At 41.9% G+C, this 16,229-nt stretch overlaps 1 protein-coding gene across 1 annotated transcript; it reads left to right on the forward strand.

Moving 5' to 3' along the window:
• Positions 1 to 314: 314 nt before the first annotated feature.
• SDCBP (syndecan binding protein) lies at positions 315 to 15,868 on the forward strand. Its single transcript, XM_061342958.1, has 9 exons — positions 315 to 383; positions 5,213 to 5,278; positions 8,479 to 8,557; positions 10,667 to 10,776; positions 11,093 to 11,251; positions 12,310 to 12,485; positions 13,461 to 13,632; positions 14,185 to 14,276; positions 15,158 to 15,868. The coding sequence occupies exons 2-9, from the start codon at positions 5,228 to 5,230 to the stop codon at positions 15,210 to 15,212; spliced, it is 894 nt and encodes a 297-aa protein (XP_061198942.1). The 5' UTR covers positions 315 to 383; positions 5,213 to 5,227; the 3' UTR covers positions 15,213 to 15,868.
• Positions 15,869 to 16,229: the final 361 nt, after the last annotated feature.

The raw sequence follows: 16,229 nt of genomic DNA on the forward strand, positions 1-16,229 counted from the left end.
TCATGAAGATAACGGCTGTGAGCCCATAAAGGCAAATGAGTGACATACAGGGTAAAACTGAAGAACGCCAGTGGGGAGTCATCGGGTAAATAAAAGAAGCAGCCAGAGGAAAACGTTGCCGGCCGCGGGCGACAGCGCAAGCAGTTTCTAAGGCACCCGAGCCTACGCCACCCGACTTCCCGACCCTTCACCTCACACCCCCAGCCCCTTCCCTCCCGGCTAGCCCCTCCCGCCACCGTCGCCGGAGCATGCGCGGGGCTGGGCCGGTTCCGCCGCCACCCCTGCTCCCCTCATAGCGGCGCTGCCGGGACTGGAGCGGAGCCGCTGCCGCAAGTCTGCTCGCTGAGCGTCCCGACGGAAAGCCATCGCTGCCTGGGCCGGAGGTAAAGGAGTGGTCGGGGCCTACTGTGAGGGTTTCCTCCCCTGCGAGCCCGCGGCCCGTCCTCAGCGGCGGGAGGGGAAAGGGACGGGGAGGAGGGCTGAGAGCACGGCGTCCGAGCTTGCCGGAGCGGGAAGGTGAGGTAGGGTGGGCCGGTATCGAGCCGGCTTCTTGCGGGGGCAGCGTTGTCCTAGCTCCCGCCGGGAGCCGCGTCGTGCTCCTGCGGCGCGACCCCTCCCCGGAGCCGATCGGGAGAAAATTAGGGCTGGAGGGAGTACGTTGCCGGGTGGGGGGCTCCTCCGTCGGCGGCCAGAGAGAACAGCCGAAGTAAGCGCCTGTGTGCCCGTGTCCGCATTCCCCCGCCGTCTTGGCGGTGAGCTTTCGGGTGTCTTCTGATCTCTCTGTCGGTCATGCTCCGCGGTCATTGCGTCAGGGCTGTACTTGTCGGCCGGTTCCCGTAAGGAGGCTCGGACGTCTGTACCAACTTCTGTCTCTGAAGATACGGGTTAAGTGTTGCTAAATGATGCGATGTGCCTTTTCGGGCAAGCGAGCCCTGCTTCAGGTCTGAAATGGAGGCAGCAGATTTCAGAGCTGAGTGTGTAATGAGAGCACTTGCTCGGAGGCTAATTAGGAATGTTTCAGAAGGGAAACGCTGAGGTGTTAGTGGAGAATTCGTCTTGCAAAACAGTTCAGTTCCTGATATCTCAGTGTGACCTCCCGCTTGTTTTGTTCTAGATTTGCTCTAAAAATGAATTTGGGGGCTCACAAGTTTATAAGGTTAAGCGTAGGGCTGGATCTGTGGCTTGCTGTAATCTTTCTGTGGGCACAGGCAGAAATTACTTGTGGGTGCCATTGTTTGGTTTGGGATTTTTTTTCTTCCCTCCCCCAGTATTGGCTGCTGGTACTTTGGGTGACGGTAATCGCTATGGGCTGGTCAGAGTTGGGGTTCAGTTGGATCCTGTGCTGGGTTCAGCTCCATGCTTTCCAACCTGGAGAGCCTGTTCGGAAGCCTCTCTCCTCCTAGCCACGCCACTGAGGGCAGTTTGGGATCACTCCTGCCCGTAAGACTTCCTGCTGGCAGCCTCAGAGTATCACGAGTGCTGCCTTTCCATGGGTCTCTGATCAGCAGCACAGCACTTCCCCTTAGCAAACAGGATCTTCTTAGTGGGACGTGGTGATGGGCACTGGCAGTCAGACTTTCGAGCCAAGGGCACTGAGAGATGGGGAGAGGTCTTTACTGCTGGGTTGTGCAGTTCACCAGCTGGGTTATGGCTCTTCCTCCTGCCCCATGCTATTCCTGTGGCTTTCACTTTTGCTTTCCTAAACATTTGTGTTCCTCACAAGAAGTGGGGATATGGAAATGATCAAGGAAAACTGTTTTGATGTCAGTGTAGATTTTGTAAAGAAAAGGAGGTTGTAGTGACTCATGTTTCGTGCTAGCCACTGCCAAGTTTCTGAAGCCGTTAGAATGCCTGCTGCAACTTTTGTTTATACTGTGAATAATGTTGCACAGAAGTCATGGACAATTTCTTCCTGCAGTTACTGACCATCCCTGGCAGTGGCAATTTCAAACTAAATACTGTTGTGGTTTGTTTGTTTGTTTGTTTTTTTTTTTTGTTCTTTTTTTTTTTTTTGTGGGTCTTGCATTACCTAATGAGGGGTATTTGTGTTACAGCTGCCTGTGAAGAAATTGAAAATACCTTATGCAAAAATTATGAGATCACTGGATGCAGTTACAGTGGTGACAGTTGTTCTGGTTATTTAGTTGGGAAAACCAAAACCAGTGACTGGTGAGATTAAGATGAGAATCTAGCCCAGCAGCTCCTTGGTAGCAAGCTGAGGAAGGTGACTATCCCCCTCTGTTGTTCTTCATGAGACCCCACCTGGAGTACTTCATTCAGCTCTGGGATCCCCAACATCAGAAGGACATGGAGCTCTTAGAGGGAGTCCAGAGCAGGTCATGAAGATGATTGGAGGGCTGGAGCATGTCTCCCCTGAAGACTGGCTGAGAGGGCTGGGGTTGTTCAGCCTGGAGAAGGCTATGGGGAGACCTTATTGCAGCCAGCCTTTACTTAAAGGGGGCCTACAAGAAATCTGGAGAGGGACTTTTTGCAAGAGCATGTAGTGACAGGACTGGCAGAGGGTAGATTCTTCACTGTGAGGGGGGTGAGGCACTGGCACAGTTTGCCCAGAGAAGCTGTGGCTGCCCAATTCCTGGCAGTGTTCAAGGCCAGGTTGAATGAGGCTTTGAGCAGCCTGGTCTCGTGGAAGGTGTCCCTGCCTATGGTTGGAACTAGAAGATCTTTAAGGTCCCTCCCAACCCAAACTGTTCAATGATTCTATGACGAACACCTGGGTTTGTGAGCCCTCGGCTGGAGAGACTAGGAAGGTTGTAAGGTGGCAAAATAAGTGGTTGGAATTCTTGTCTTATGTGATTAGCTTTGCTAATATTTTTCTACAGAAAGCACCACGTTCCTCTTTGTACACTAGAGGAAAGGTGAGGTTTCCAATCTGTGACAAATGTAATCATGTGCAGAATGAGACGGGTCTGGGGAGGAGAACTAAAGCCGGCTGAGCTGTAAATGTGCTGGGGTTTGTGGCGTGGAAGTTGGTCACTGGGATGAGGGAGCCAGCAGACCCTGTGCTGTGTTGCATGGTTGTACTTACGTCTGAGATCGCCATCTGCAAACTGGTGCTCTTGTGCTCCTCATCGCCCTGCAACAAGGTGACTTCTTTGGGAGCACAGAGTCCTTGGCCTGCCCTCTTTTTATGCCTGCAGGAAGCAGAACTTTAAACTAGTTTTACACATGTATGTTTAACTTGTGAAGCTTCCAGGCTTCAAGTATGCTTGGTTTAGTTGTGACAATTAGTGAAAAATGTCAGTGGTAATTAAGTATTACAACATAACTGGCCAAGCGCTCACAATTTAGATATTTGTCACATCTAGGGCATGCTTTTTAGGAGTTTTAGTTGTAGTTTGACATGATACTGAAGCTGTTAGGCACTCTGCTGAACGAGTAGAAAAGCTGTTGATGAGCTTAGTGTAATATGAAGAGATGTCTGTTGTCTTACTGCAGTATTACATTAGGCATGAGTGTGTGTAGTTTTTTTTTTCAATCAAGTTAGTATCTGCACTTAGAGAATCAGTAGTAGAAGGATTTATGTAGTGGTCACTTCTGGAGGGAGTGCTAAATTCCTGCATGAATAAAGACCTCTTGTTTGGATGTGAAAATCAATCCATGAACTTAGAGCTTTTAATAGAATTGTGTCATTAACTGTATTCTCAGTGCTTTCTGTAACTTGCAGGACTCCATAAAATTTTGTTGTCCACTGTTTAGACTGTTTCTGTCTTCCCTCACCTTAGGCCCCCATCCCTCCTTCCCCATTAAAATGTTCCCATATGTTGATGTGAAATGTTTTATTATGGTTTTGAGAAGTTCAGCTGACCTCAGTGCGTGAAGGAGCACTGTAAAACTGTGATTTCCTGAAGCCTCGGGTACCTGGCTCTATCAGAGCTGGATGTTGGATCATGTGAAGTGGGTTGCTTGTCTTTTTGTACCCTGCAATCCCCTCTCCCCCCTTCTCCCCCCCTTGACTTTTTTTTTTTTTTTTTAATTACTTCCTGCTAAGTTGTTACAGGGCTTTCCAAATATCACGAGAGCCATCCTGAAGCTCTTTGTGTTTTGTAACTCACCACTGACTGAATCTTGCTGAGTTATGGTCTCCTACTACAGTTAATGTGTTGCAAATGGACATGGAAGCCAGTTCTCTTTAGTGGTTTCTTACTGGATGTCATGGTTTAATCCCAGCTGGCAACTAAGCACCACATAGCTACTCACTCATTCCACCCGCCTGTGGGATGGGGAGAGAATCAGGAAAGTGAGAAAACTCATGGATTGAGATAAAGACAGTTTAATGGGACAGAAAAGGAAGAAAATAATAATAATAAAAGAATTAGAATATACAGAACGGGTGGTGAACACTGCAGTTGCTCACCACTTGCCAGCTGATGCCCTACCAGTTCCAAGCAGCACCCCCTGGTTGGTTGTTCCCCCAGTTTGTATACTGAGCATAATATTATATAGAATAGAATATCCCTTTGGCCAGTTCAGGTCAACTGTGCTTCCTCACAACTTCTTGTGCCCTTCCGGCTTTTTTGCTGGCAGGGCATGTGATGCTGAAAATCGTTTACTTTATGTAAACACTGCTTAACAACAATTAAAAACATCAGTGTGAGATCAACATTATTCTCATACTGGATTCAAAACACAGCACTGTACCAGCTATTAGGAAGAAGATTAGCAAGAAGATTAGCTGTATCTGAGTTGAAATCAGTACACTGGAGTATCAGAACTGATGAAAATGTTTAGATACTTTGGATAACAGTGATAGCTTCTGCAGTTGTATAAAAATAGTGGCCCAGTTGGGAGGAGGAGTAGGAGGAGGGTGATCAGATTTTTTTCCTCTCAACCCTCATCATCACTGCCTCATGGCTTCCTAAGAGTCTGTCCTTGCAATACATCATGTGAAATTGTTTTCTCTGTATAGGCTTTCTCATCACTGAGACCTATGACAACACTAAGTATAGTAAACAAAGCCTCCTAAGCAAAGGTTGTTATTGATAATAGATTAAATGGGTAGTCTTAATGGAATTCATCTGCAGCACCAGGGATCTGTAGTGGTAAGACTTACAGCTCACAGATCACTTGTTCATCACTGTCTGCTTTTTCTTATTTTCTTTCTGAAGTTGTAATGCTCAGTAAGTACCTCTGAGGGCTAACCCTGTTGTTTGTTTGCTTCCCCTTTTTTTGTTTTGGCCTTCCCGTGACCCAGTGAGACTGCATCGAAATGTCTCTCTATCCTTCCCTGGAAGATCTAAAGGTGGACAAAGTTATTCAGGTATGAGGGGCTTTCATAAGATGAGTTTTGATGGCAGTGATATAACTGATGATATTTAATCCAGGGAAGGGGAGATTTATTGTAGGTGAGAGTTTTACCATCACACTCTAAAGGGGAAAAGACAAACTGTTTATAGCTTGATATAATACGATTAATGCTTAATTTACTACTGTTTGGTATATTTATTTTGTTTTGTATATTCATTTATAGTCATTTGCTTTTAGTGTGTTGATATGTTTGGGTGGCTTTTTTTTTTTTAAGTATAAATATTTGGTCTTAAGCAGACATAGTCTCTTCTTGCGCTTTGCATCTGATGTGATGAATTAGTGTTGATGGAATTAATAAACCTACTGTGTCTTACTCTTGGTGTCCAAATCTGGCAGAAAGTCTCCATGGTCAGTTGGGCACAAAAAAAGAGCAGTGACTCTCTTGACATTATCTGGAATCAGACTCATGCTCTGGCTATTGCACAGTAGTGACCAGTTCTTAAAATACTTCCAGGATTATTGTGTCTGTATGAAACACTATATATAAGAATATTGGTGGCCTTATTAGGATGATGATGGGAACATCTGTGAAACAGAATAATGAAAAGCATCTTAATGAATAAAAGCTCCATAAGAAATTCCACATGAATGTATTTTATGAGGAGTTTGCTTTCTTCAGCATTGCACCTAGCTTCCATTTTTCTTTCCTAAAGTTAAACTGGATTCCTTCCCAGTTTAAACAACAGCAGGGAGTTATACTGGATTTTAAGGTGGCTGCTACTTCTGTCCTTGTTCTTCTCACAGGGAAGCAATCAAGCAAGCTGCATAGAAGAGCTTGCTAACTCTCCTGTGCTGTCCCAGAGTGGATTGCCTCAGTCTGACCTATGTTTGTGTGGGGTGGAACTTTTGAAGTTCTGCTGTGTTGGGATTTCTCCTTGTTGTATCTAGCCACAACCATTCTTCTTATCTTACAAAAGTCCTTTATCTACAGTCAGGTAATGCGGAAGTAGAGGGGGTAAAAAAGAAAAAAAAAGGTACCCTGGAGCCATGAGTGTGCTCCTTCAGCCTTTTACTGACCAACTGCTAGAGTTTATAGATTGTTTATGGTTTATAGTTTAAAATTGTGGTAAATGTAATAATTAAGACATTACAGTTACACTGATATTTTTCCTGGTGTTGTACAATAATTTGGGTTGGAAGGGACCCTTAAAGGTTATCTAGTCCAACCCCCCTGCAATGAGCAGGGACATCTTGAACTAGATCAGGTTGCCCAGAACCACATCCAGACTGGCCTTAAATGTTTCCAGGGACACCATTCTGGACAACCTGTTCCAGTGTTTCACCACTCAAAAATTTCCTTCCTTGTATCCCATCTGAATCTGCTGTTTTGTAGTTTAAAACCATTATCCTTTGTCTTATCACATTAGGCCCTGCTAAAAAATTTGTCCCCATCTTTCTTATAAGCCCCTTTTAGGTACTTGAAGGCTGCTCTAAGGTCTCCCCAGTGCCTTCTCCAGGCTGAACAGTCCCAACTCTCTCAGCATGTCCCCATGGGAGAGGTGCTGTAACCCTCTGATAGTCTTTGTGGCCTTATCTGGACTCGCTCCCTCCTGTGTTCAGTGCCTCAGAGCTGAACAGTACTGCAGATGGGGTCTGATGAGAATAAAAGGGGAGAATCACCTACTTTGACCTGTCAGCCACAGCAGGTAGCAAAAGCTGAATTATTTGCATCTCCTAAAAAGTGCTTTATAAAAATGCCTCTTTCAATATGTTTGAGAGCACTCTAGGAGAAAAGGGGGCAGAGTAGAATAGAATAGAGTTGGAAAGGACCTTAAGATCATCTAGTTCCAACCCCCCTGCCACAGGCAGGGGCACCTCACACTAACCCATGTCGCCCAGACTGTCCAGCCTGGCCTTCAACACCAACCTCCAGGGACGGAGCGTTCACAGCCTCCCTGGGCAACCCATTCCAGTGCCTCACCATCCTCACGGTAAAGGACTTCTTCCTTATATCCAGTCTAAACTCCCCCTGTTTTAAGTTTGAACCTGTTACCCCTTGTCCTACCAGTACAGACCCTAATGAAGAGTCCCTTCCTAGCATTCTTATAGGCCCCTTTCAGGTACTAAAAGGCAAAGTCTGTATCCACAAAATGTGAGTGAGATTAAAATAACTGCTGGTTAAAACAGGCGGGCTTGGTACATTAAATATTCTAGCTTGTTCTTTTTTGTCCAGCATTTCAGTTGGAGGCTATTCTTCTAAATACATTTGATATTCCTAAATAGAGTCATTCTTGCTCTGAAACATTTTCCTGAAAACAACTTCCTGGAGAGTGCAGGACTATGAAATCTTCTATTTTTAAGCATGATTTCCTTAAAAACATTTAAGTAATTTGACCATCATGTTATGTTAGGTGATTTGTATGTCCTGTTTGGCATAATCTTTCACTGTGTATTTAGTAATTTCCCTCCCACCTTTGACATTCAACCTCAGGAAAGCTACCGGGATAGCTATTCCCATCACACTTAATGGGCGTTTTTTGCTGGTCATGATTACACAAAGCCAAAAAAAAGTAGTAGCTGAGGTATTGAGAAGGAAGGAAACTGGCTTGCCTTGTATGGTCTCTTCTGTTTGTGAGTCAGTAAATTGTACTTTACTGTAGTGGCAACTTATGTAGGGAAAAAAAAAGCTATCTTAGAAGGTCCATTTCTTTCAGAAGGTATTAAAGTAATAGCATTGGATTGTGTGGAACTTTCAGCCTGTAATGGACTATGGCTGGAGTCACGAATAACGTTTGTATGTGGTAAAGTGGTAAAGCTATTGCTGTCCACGTAAAAAAAGTAATCGCAAAACACTGTCAAAGGTCATACCTTAAAATTTTAAGTTATAAAGCTTTGTCAGCCAAGTTTAATGTGTCCTTTAAGACTTTAACTTGCTTAATGACAAAAATGGAACAGGTTGACAGTAAAGCTTTCCTGTATTATTTAGTAGCCTTGTCTCTGAGGAAGATATCTCAGATCTACCAAAGTAGTTTTATGCTACTACAGCATATTGTATTGAAGTTATTTATTTCAAAGAAAGATTTGCTTCAGAACTTCAAGATGAATAATAATGAGCATGTGTGAGAAAAAAGAAATAATTTCCTGCCTGCACAATAAAGATTTCATAGATTATTCCCCCCTCCCCCCGATAATGTGATTTTTCTTTCCTTTTAGGCTCAGACTGCCTTTTCTTCAAATCCAGCCAATCCAGCAATCTTGACTGAAGCTTCTGCTCCTGTTCCTCATGATGGAGGTAAGCTCATGTACTCTAGTATCCTAATGTTACAGATAGTTGCTATGAAATCCAAGTGTTAACAGAACAGTCAAAAATGCCTATCAATATGTAGTCCTCTTTACAAAGGGTGAGACCATGCCTCTTGGAAATGCCAATATCCACCTTTGTAAGGTGCTACAGGAGTCAAAACCAGTGTTTGCTTATAAAAGGAAGTTTTGGTCAACACTAGCTCTTCTCTCAACTTTTGGAAACCTTTTCAACGTGAGCGTGATGTAACAAGATTTGCTGTCGGTACCATTTGAGGTAGTTCTAACCTTAATTATTGTTACTTATCACATGTCTGTTTGTGAGCTTTATTGGGCAGCATGCTTGTGCCTTTCCTCTTCATATAATCTTAATTAGGAGCAGATAGGCACAAATCTATGTCGGCAGTGAAGGACCAAAGAAGCTGGAACTTAATCTTGTCGTGCTGTCAACATTAGCTTCCAGAAGATTTTGGGGTCAAATGTCTGGTGGGTAATCCATCAGACCTAAAGCTGAATGACTTGTACCCCTTTCTCCTCCTTTTCTCCCATGTACTTCCACAAAGGTGGACAAGTATGTTTTAGGTCAGAGCTCTGGGTTAGTTGGTCTAAAAACTCTAAAGTCTCTAACCAGCATGACCAGCAACAGTGCTGGATCAGCTGCCAGGAATACTGGTGAATAGGATATTAAAGCTGGGTAGATATAACTTTGTCTCCCATTACCCCCTGGGTGCTGGTAACTTTAAGGCAGGAGTTTGTATAGCTTGCCAGAGAGCTGCCTGTCATAGTTCCTTTTGGGACTAGATACTTAGCTGGCCTAACTTCCACCAGATCTGAGTTCACTTTAGCAACCTTCTGGAGGCTCAGAAGGTAGCTGTATTATTAGGCAAGGTGAGGAACTAAAAAGGCTCAGCTTCCGTTCCCTTCTTGGCAGTGTTCTTCCTGCTGTTCAGAATTTTAATTCTCCTGCAGTTTCTGTGTGTGCTGGCAAAATGCCATCATTTTGATGTTAGCTTTGCATGGATTGCTCAGGAGTTGTGTGTGGCTGAAGAGTGATTAGTCGCTCAATATATCCCAAAAAAGGGAGGCCTACTCCATCTATAGGATGTGCCAAATCTGCTGGGAATCCCTCTGTGCTGGCAGAGGCAGGAGAATATTCAACATCAAGAGCTTTTGGATGTGTTCTGCTATTTGGAGGTCACTGTTTTGAATGAGAATGTAAGACAGCAAGCAGAGATGCATTCTGTATTGTGGTCTTTGATGGGGAATTAGAGATCAAGTAGCTGCAGAAGTGCTGTGCATCATTAGTTGTGTATAATTTTAGGGGCTTGAAAACACAAGCAAAAGTAGAAAAAATGTTAATTAAAATCTTACTAATATTGGTGAAACTATAATCTGATAATCTGGAAATGAGATCAGACAAGTCTTATTGAAGCAGCATGCAAGCATGATCACTGAAAGTACAAAGGAGTGAAAAAAGTCTCATTTATACTGAAATTCACCTTGCAGTGATGTTTGTTCCTTCCCAGAAAAGTTATTTTCCATTTCTGGTCAAATGTGGATTCTTAAAGTTTTATGTATGTACCCATAAATGAACACTAGAAACTGAAGCTTTGTGAACTGTGAGCCTGCTTGCTTTCAGGGCTGTCCCTTGCACCATCTAGCTTCCCAAGCAGCCTTTTCTGTCCCCAGCAGTTCTGTGAGAACAGAAGGTGGGCTCTTAAGATTCCTCTGAACTGCCTCTTGCTAAATGGCACCAGTTAATCACCTGTGGAATGTTAAGAGCAATATCAAGCTTATTTCCAGAATGCTTCCACTCAAGGTCTGACAAGTCTGCTGGTTTAACATCCGTTCCTCCCGCTCCCTGCACCCCACTCCTCTCTGGTGTAGAGAAATCTCCTGATGGATATTTTAAGCCATGTGACTTTTCTAAACTGGGCTAGAATAACAGTTGTAATTGAAGTGGGCCTGCCATCTTAATTTTCAAATTAAATGTTATTTCAAGTCTCGTGCTATTGTAATTGTACATGTGAAAGTAGTAACCGCTTGTTCTGTTAAACCAACAGTTGTACTGACTTTGTTTTGTTCTGTTTTCCTTCTATAGGCTTGTACCCTAGATTGTATCCAGAACTTTCTCAGTATATGGGCCTGAGCCTCAATGAGGAAGAGGTGCAGAGAAACTTTCCAGTGGCAGCCGCTGCTCAGCCACAGGGTGTAGGTACCAGTCAAGCATGTTTTAGAAAGCAAAAGTATAAAGACTGTATGCATAGTTAGTGTTCTAGAGATCAGACTATTTAAGTAGCATACATGACTGATAAATGAGTTGTTTTAAGTAATAGTGCCTACTTTAATCTGATCTTAAAACCAAGCAGTAAATTTCCAGTGTTTGTGGGTGCGGGGCAAAGAGCTGGTGTTGTGACTAACTTTGTTTTGTTGGTTTTGTTTTTGTTTAATGTAACTTCATATAAATTGATGTATAGCTATTTTAAGAAGCTGAAACTAAGTTGTCTGGCTATTTTGTTTTAATCAGCAACTGGTAACACGACCTTCTACTAATTACATGGTAGCTCCAGTGACTGGAAATGATATTGGAATTCGCAGAGCAGAAATTAAGCAAGGCATCCGTGAAGTCATCTTATGTAAAGATCAAGATGGCAAAATTGGACTTCGCCTGAAGTCAGTTGACAATGTAAGTACAGAAGCTTGCTTTTTGCTTATAAAGATCTTACTGCAGGATTAAATTAGTAGCGAAGTTAGTGTATGGTCACAAAATTGTCTTCTACTTGTAATTTTATTTTTTTACTTCAGAGCATGATACTGTCCTTCAGAGCAGCTGTGATACTTGTTAGCAGTTCAAGACTTGTGTCTCTGGCTTTGTGGAAGCATTGGGCAGTGCTTAAAGTTCAGCAGTATGCAAAGAACTGCCCATGGCTTAGAAGTAGTACCTCTTTTATCAATTCTTGCAGCAGGTTGCTGTAAGGAGTAGTTACGAAGTAGGATTGTTTCCCTTGATGTGAACATGGCTGCAAGAAGATCCTTAAACCTGCTCTGGAGCTTCTCTGTTTCAGCACTTTTGGATTCCCAACATGGAAGACATTACTCTGTTCTTCCCCTAGTATTGTCTGCAGTTTTGCTGGCTATACCTTACTTGGTTTTTAGGGGTAATTTGTCTAGAAATAACTTTTTAGTGCCTTGTTTTATTATGTGAGGTGCTAACAAATCAAAATTGATAAAAAGTTGAAAACGAATGTGGTTGTGCAAGAAGGAAAATGTGCTATAGAGTTCCTAGCATTGATAATCTGTTTCTTCAGCTATATGTAGATTCTGAAGTCTGGTAAAAGAATTATTAGTTAAATGCATAAGGAGATATGCAGATTTACCAGTAGTATGTCTTGATCCAGTTTTTCAGATTTCTTCTTAGAACAGTATTTACCCCCTCAACTAAGGCTTTAATGTTATGCTTGTTTCTTTAATGTCTGGAGATCTAGACAGAACAGATTTGCCCATTTCTGAACTTCATTCTGGCATTAAATATCTGTCAGTCTCATAAAACCATCTAGAAACAAACTGACCTTTCAAAAGCTACGACTGAAAGAGGTAGTTAACCAAGTGTTTCTGTTCGGTTGGTATTACACAGAGAATGGGAAATGTCACAGGACTGTGTGTTCTGTCACTGTCTTCAGCCTTAAGGAAGAACTTCTGTGTTTTATTTATTTTCATTTATTTTATTTTTTTCCCCTTTGATAGGGTATATTTGTCCAGTTAGTTCAGGCAAATTCTCCAGCATCCCTCGCTGGTCTGCGGTTTGGGGACCAAGTTCTGCAGATCAATAGTGAAAACTGTGCAGGATGGAGTTCTGACAAGGCACATAAAGTTCTGAAACAGGCTTCTGGAGAAAGGATTTCAATGATCATTCGGGACAGGTAAAGCTAGCTGCAGATACGGATTGTCATCTGTTTTGGGGTAATTCTGTAGCGTTTGGGTCTCCCCTTGCATGAGCAGGACTTCAGGCATAACAAAATCTGTCTGTCCGTGTACTTCAATAGTAAAGATCCTCAGAGATGTTCCCTTTTGTGGGGAACAGACCAAGTAGTTGTCAACTCATAAACTTCCCATGCATGCTTGCATGGGTGTGCATGATGGGGCATAAAATTTTTCAAGGTAAACTAAGGAGCCATAGAACAAATCAGATTTAAATTCTGAATTCAAGAGTTACATGCTTTCTTGACTTCTGCTTACACTAATTGAAAAAGCAATAGAAGATGGTGCCAAAATATTTGCTGTATTAGTGAATACGTCTGCATTTTTTACTGTGGTAGTTTTCTTCTGAACTCTTGCTTATATATGAATTAAAGCCAGTTTCACTAAAAAGTGTGCTTGATGAATCAATACAGATTTTTAATTATATTAAGTAATGATTCGCTAGCTTTCTAAAACACTATATTAAAGTTTGTCTGTAGAACAGTAGAAATATTGTTGGGGAAGCCTCGTACTCTGAAATCCTGTGGCCTACCTACAGCAGTTTGAATTGCCTGTTCTGTTTTATCTGCCTTATAGTGTTTGTAGGGAAAACTTAGTTTTTAATGAACATTTGTGGTTTTGGTTGGTGGTTCTGGGCGAGTGGATGTTATATGGGTTTTCTGTATTGTTGTTTTTATTATTAATCCAGATGGTGGATTTCCTTGTAAAACAGGGAAGACATGTAAGATTTATAAACCTTTATGTATTAATATGAAAAAATTAACAAAATGAAGTTAAACCCAACTACTTTTCATTGTAAGTAATGTTATGAGCCTCTTAGATCTTTTTGTAAGTCAAAAATGTTGAAATTGTGTGTGTGGTTATTTATGTGGCTTAGGAGACTTAAAACATGGTTTTGCATTTTAAACGTCTTCTAGGCCTTTTGAACGGATTATTACCATGCATAAGGACAGTACAGGGCATGTCGGTTTCATATTCAAGAATGGAAAAATAACCTCAATAGTGAAGGACAGCTCTGCTGCGAGAAACGGACTTCTTACAGAGCACAACATCTGTGAAATTAATGGCCAGAATGTAATTGGATTGAAGGTAAAATAAATAATATGCTGTGGGTGTGGATAGCTGTGAGCCTTTCATGTGCATATAGTAATTGTGTTTGGAGGGGATTGTAATATGTTGTTTAATGGTCATAAAAGAAGAAAGTAAGTCATGAGAGAGAATTTCACTTGATTGGAGAGACATAAATATTTTGTGGCTTCTCTGCAGTTTTGTAGCTGTAGGCAGGGTAAGTCACTCCCTTCCTCTGCCTTTTTCTGTCCAACACTCAAATTTTACCTTTAGTCTAATGTTGCTGGCAAAAAACTTAAGCTTCTTCCTGCCAGCCTGTATTGAACTCTAGTAGGAATTCTGTGTATAATGTCTATATCCCTTCTCCAGTCAATTCACACAAGATACTGATAACCAAACATCCAGAAATGGTATTGCAGATTGGGTGATGTGCCCCGAAGGTGAAATACTCCAACGAAGAAGTTGTGGGTCTCTTAAGCTGCATGAAATGTGTGTAGAAAAAGCTCTTGAACTGCTGCTTTGTTAGCCAGCTTGGGTAAAATGTGACTCATATGACTTCTTGTTTAATAACAGGACCCCCAGATTGCAGACATCTTGGCAACAGCTGGAAATGTAGTGACCATTACAGTCATGCCTTCCAGTATTTATGAGTATATAATAAAGAGGTAGGTAATAATGCAGCTATGATGGTGTTAGAATCAAGTTGACAGTGACTGATTTTTGTACTTGTGATAAGACCTGATTACAAACTTACCATGAAGGCTTGAGAGGGGTAGGAGAAGCACTTGCTGTTGTTTTAGTCAAACCACCGTGTTTTGGTTCTGTCTTCAAACTGTTCATAGGTTAGTGATACTCCTTTGCCTTTCCTTCTCTTGAAAAACCCTTTTCTAAAGGTAATCTGACTATATGTGAATTTCCAAGAACTTCACAGTACATGGATAACACAAGTATTGGTTACCTTGAAACTAAAATGTTGGTTTGAGTGCAGCAAATTCTGGTGAAGTGAACATTATTCTCGGGAATAATAGTAATTCCCATAGTAATTCTTTCTAATCCACTGGCAGCAGAGGCTTTCTACAACTAAGTCTCTCCTGCAAAAATATTTTTTGAAGTTGCTAGAGATTAACAATGCTTCATGTATAATTTAGGGGTGTGGGGTTTGTCTCCATCCTCCCTGCCCTCTAGGTACACTCTTCCTAAAAAATGGGATTTGGCCTAACAGCCATCTTTGCTCCTGCCCTTCTTCCGTTGTGTTTGTGGTACTACTCTGCCTTGCACACATGCCCACATGCCCACATCCTGAAAGATGTTGGTGGCGCACCTCAGTAATAAACCCATTTTGTTTCATGGGATTTTCTTCTATGACCTTCTCTTCTGTGGGTGCAGCTTGTTGCAGCTTTCAGTAGCAACATACTTTCAGAAACAGTAGAGCAAAAGGGCAACTTCATCATTCCCAGCCCTTTAATACAATTTAAAAGATAGTGACCAGCTTTAGTGGTCTTTCACAGTTTTCTCTTAAAACTGAATGCCTTTCCCTTTTCTTTAGGATGGCAACTAGCATTATGAAAAGCCTGATGGATCATTCCGTTCCTGAAGTCTAAGCTTACATCATGTATGTTCGTGTGTACATATACATAATGATGATTCCACAAAACTTGGGCTACTATACTCAGTGATTTCTTTCTTCTGCACATGAGCCTTTCTGGAGGCTAAGAGAAGATATGCTGCATCAAGCACTTGCATCTATAATGGCTGGGAATGTTACAGTTCAACATATCGTTTTATATTCACAAACTGTAAAACTTGTAGCCTTATATGCTTGACAAATGTGAAATTCCAATTATGACTTCTTTTCGTAGGTCTTTTATTTAGTTTAGTAGTATTATAAGCCATTGCAACTAAAGGAACCAGATGTCACTTGCAAAGTTAATTCTTGTTATCTAAGACAATGCTGTGCTTTGTATGTCTAAGACAAATGAGTATTTTTACTGCTTTCTGTTTGCAAGAGTAGATTTGAAATAGCTTTTTAGAAATATGGCTGGTACTAGTTAATCTTTTTGTTCTAGTAAATACTGTTTACACGAGAATGCCAGCTAAGCTGAATATAGCTAAAGGCATCATTCAGTAAGTAAGCGTATTAAAGTAGTGTACAGCTACTCTATTACTTGTTATACAAATTGTAACTAATATGCTTATCTCTCGCCTTAACCATGTTCTTAAGGATTCAGAAATAACCAAATAAATGACTGAAACTTTAGGTACTCTGTGTGTGTACTTGAGCTAAGATGGGCTTGTTTTGTTGAGGTCAGTTTCAGCCAACAACAAATATAGGACATAGCTTAAAATTGCATTCAAAATTATCTGTCTACAATGGTGAAATGTTTTAAAGGGTAGCTCTAGGATACTTTAGACAAGATGCTTAACTCCCTGTTTTCAGTTTAATGGCTGGAATATCAGCCTGGCTGTTCTACAACGTGTACAAATTGTATAGTTCATTTTTCATTTGCAGCTTGCTGGGTGTACTGGGTCTGGTTGGGATTGAATCATAGAATCATAGAATAGTTAGGGTTGGAAAGGACCTTAAGATCATTAAGTTCCAACCCCCCCTGCCATGGGCA

The sequence above is a fragment of the Neopsephotus bourkii genome, unplaced genomic scaffold (assembly GCF_033783945.1).
Source record: "Neopsephotus bourkii isolate Nb327-2 ecotype Australia unplaced genomic scaffold, CSIRO-AGI_Nbou_v1 NB_1820, whole genome shotgun sequence".
Lineage (NCBI taxonomy): Eukaryota > Metazoa > Chordata > Aves > Psittaciformes > Psittacidae > Neopsephotus > Neopsephotus bourkii.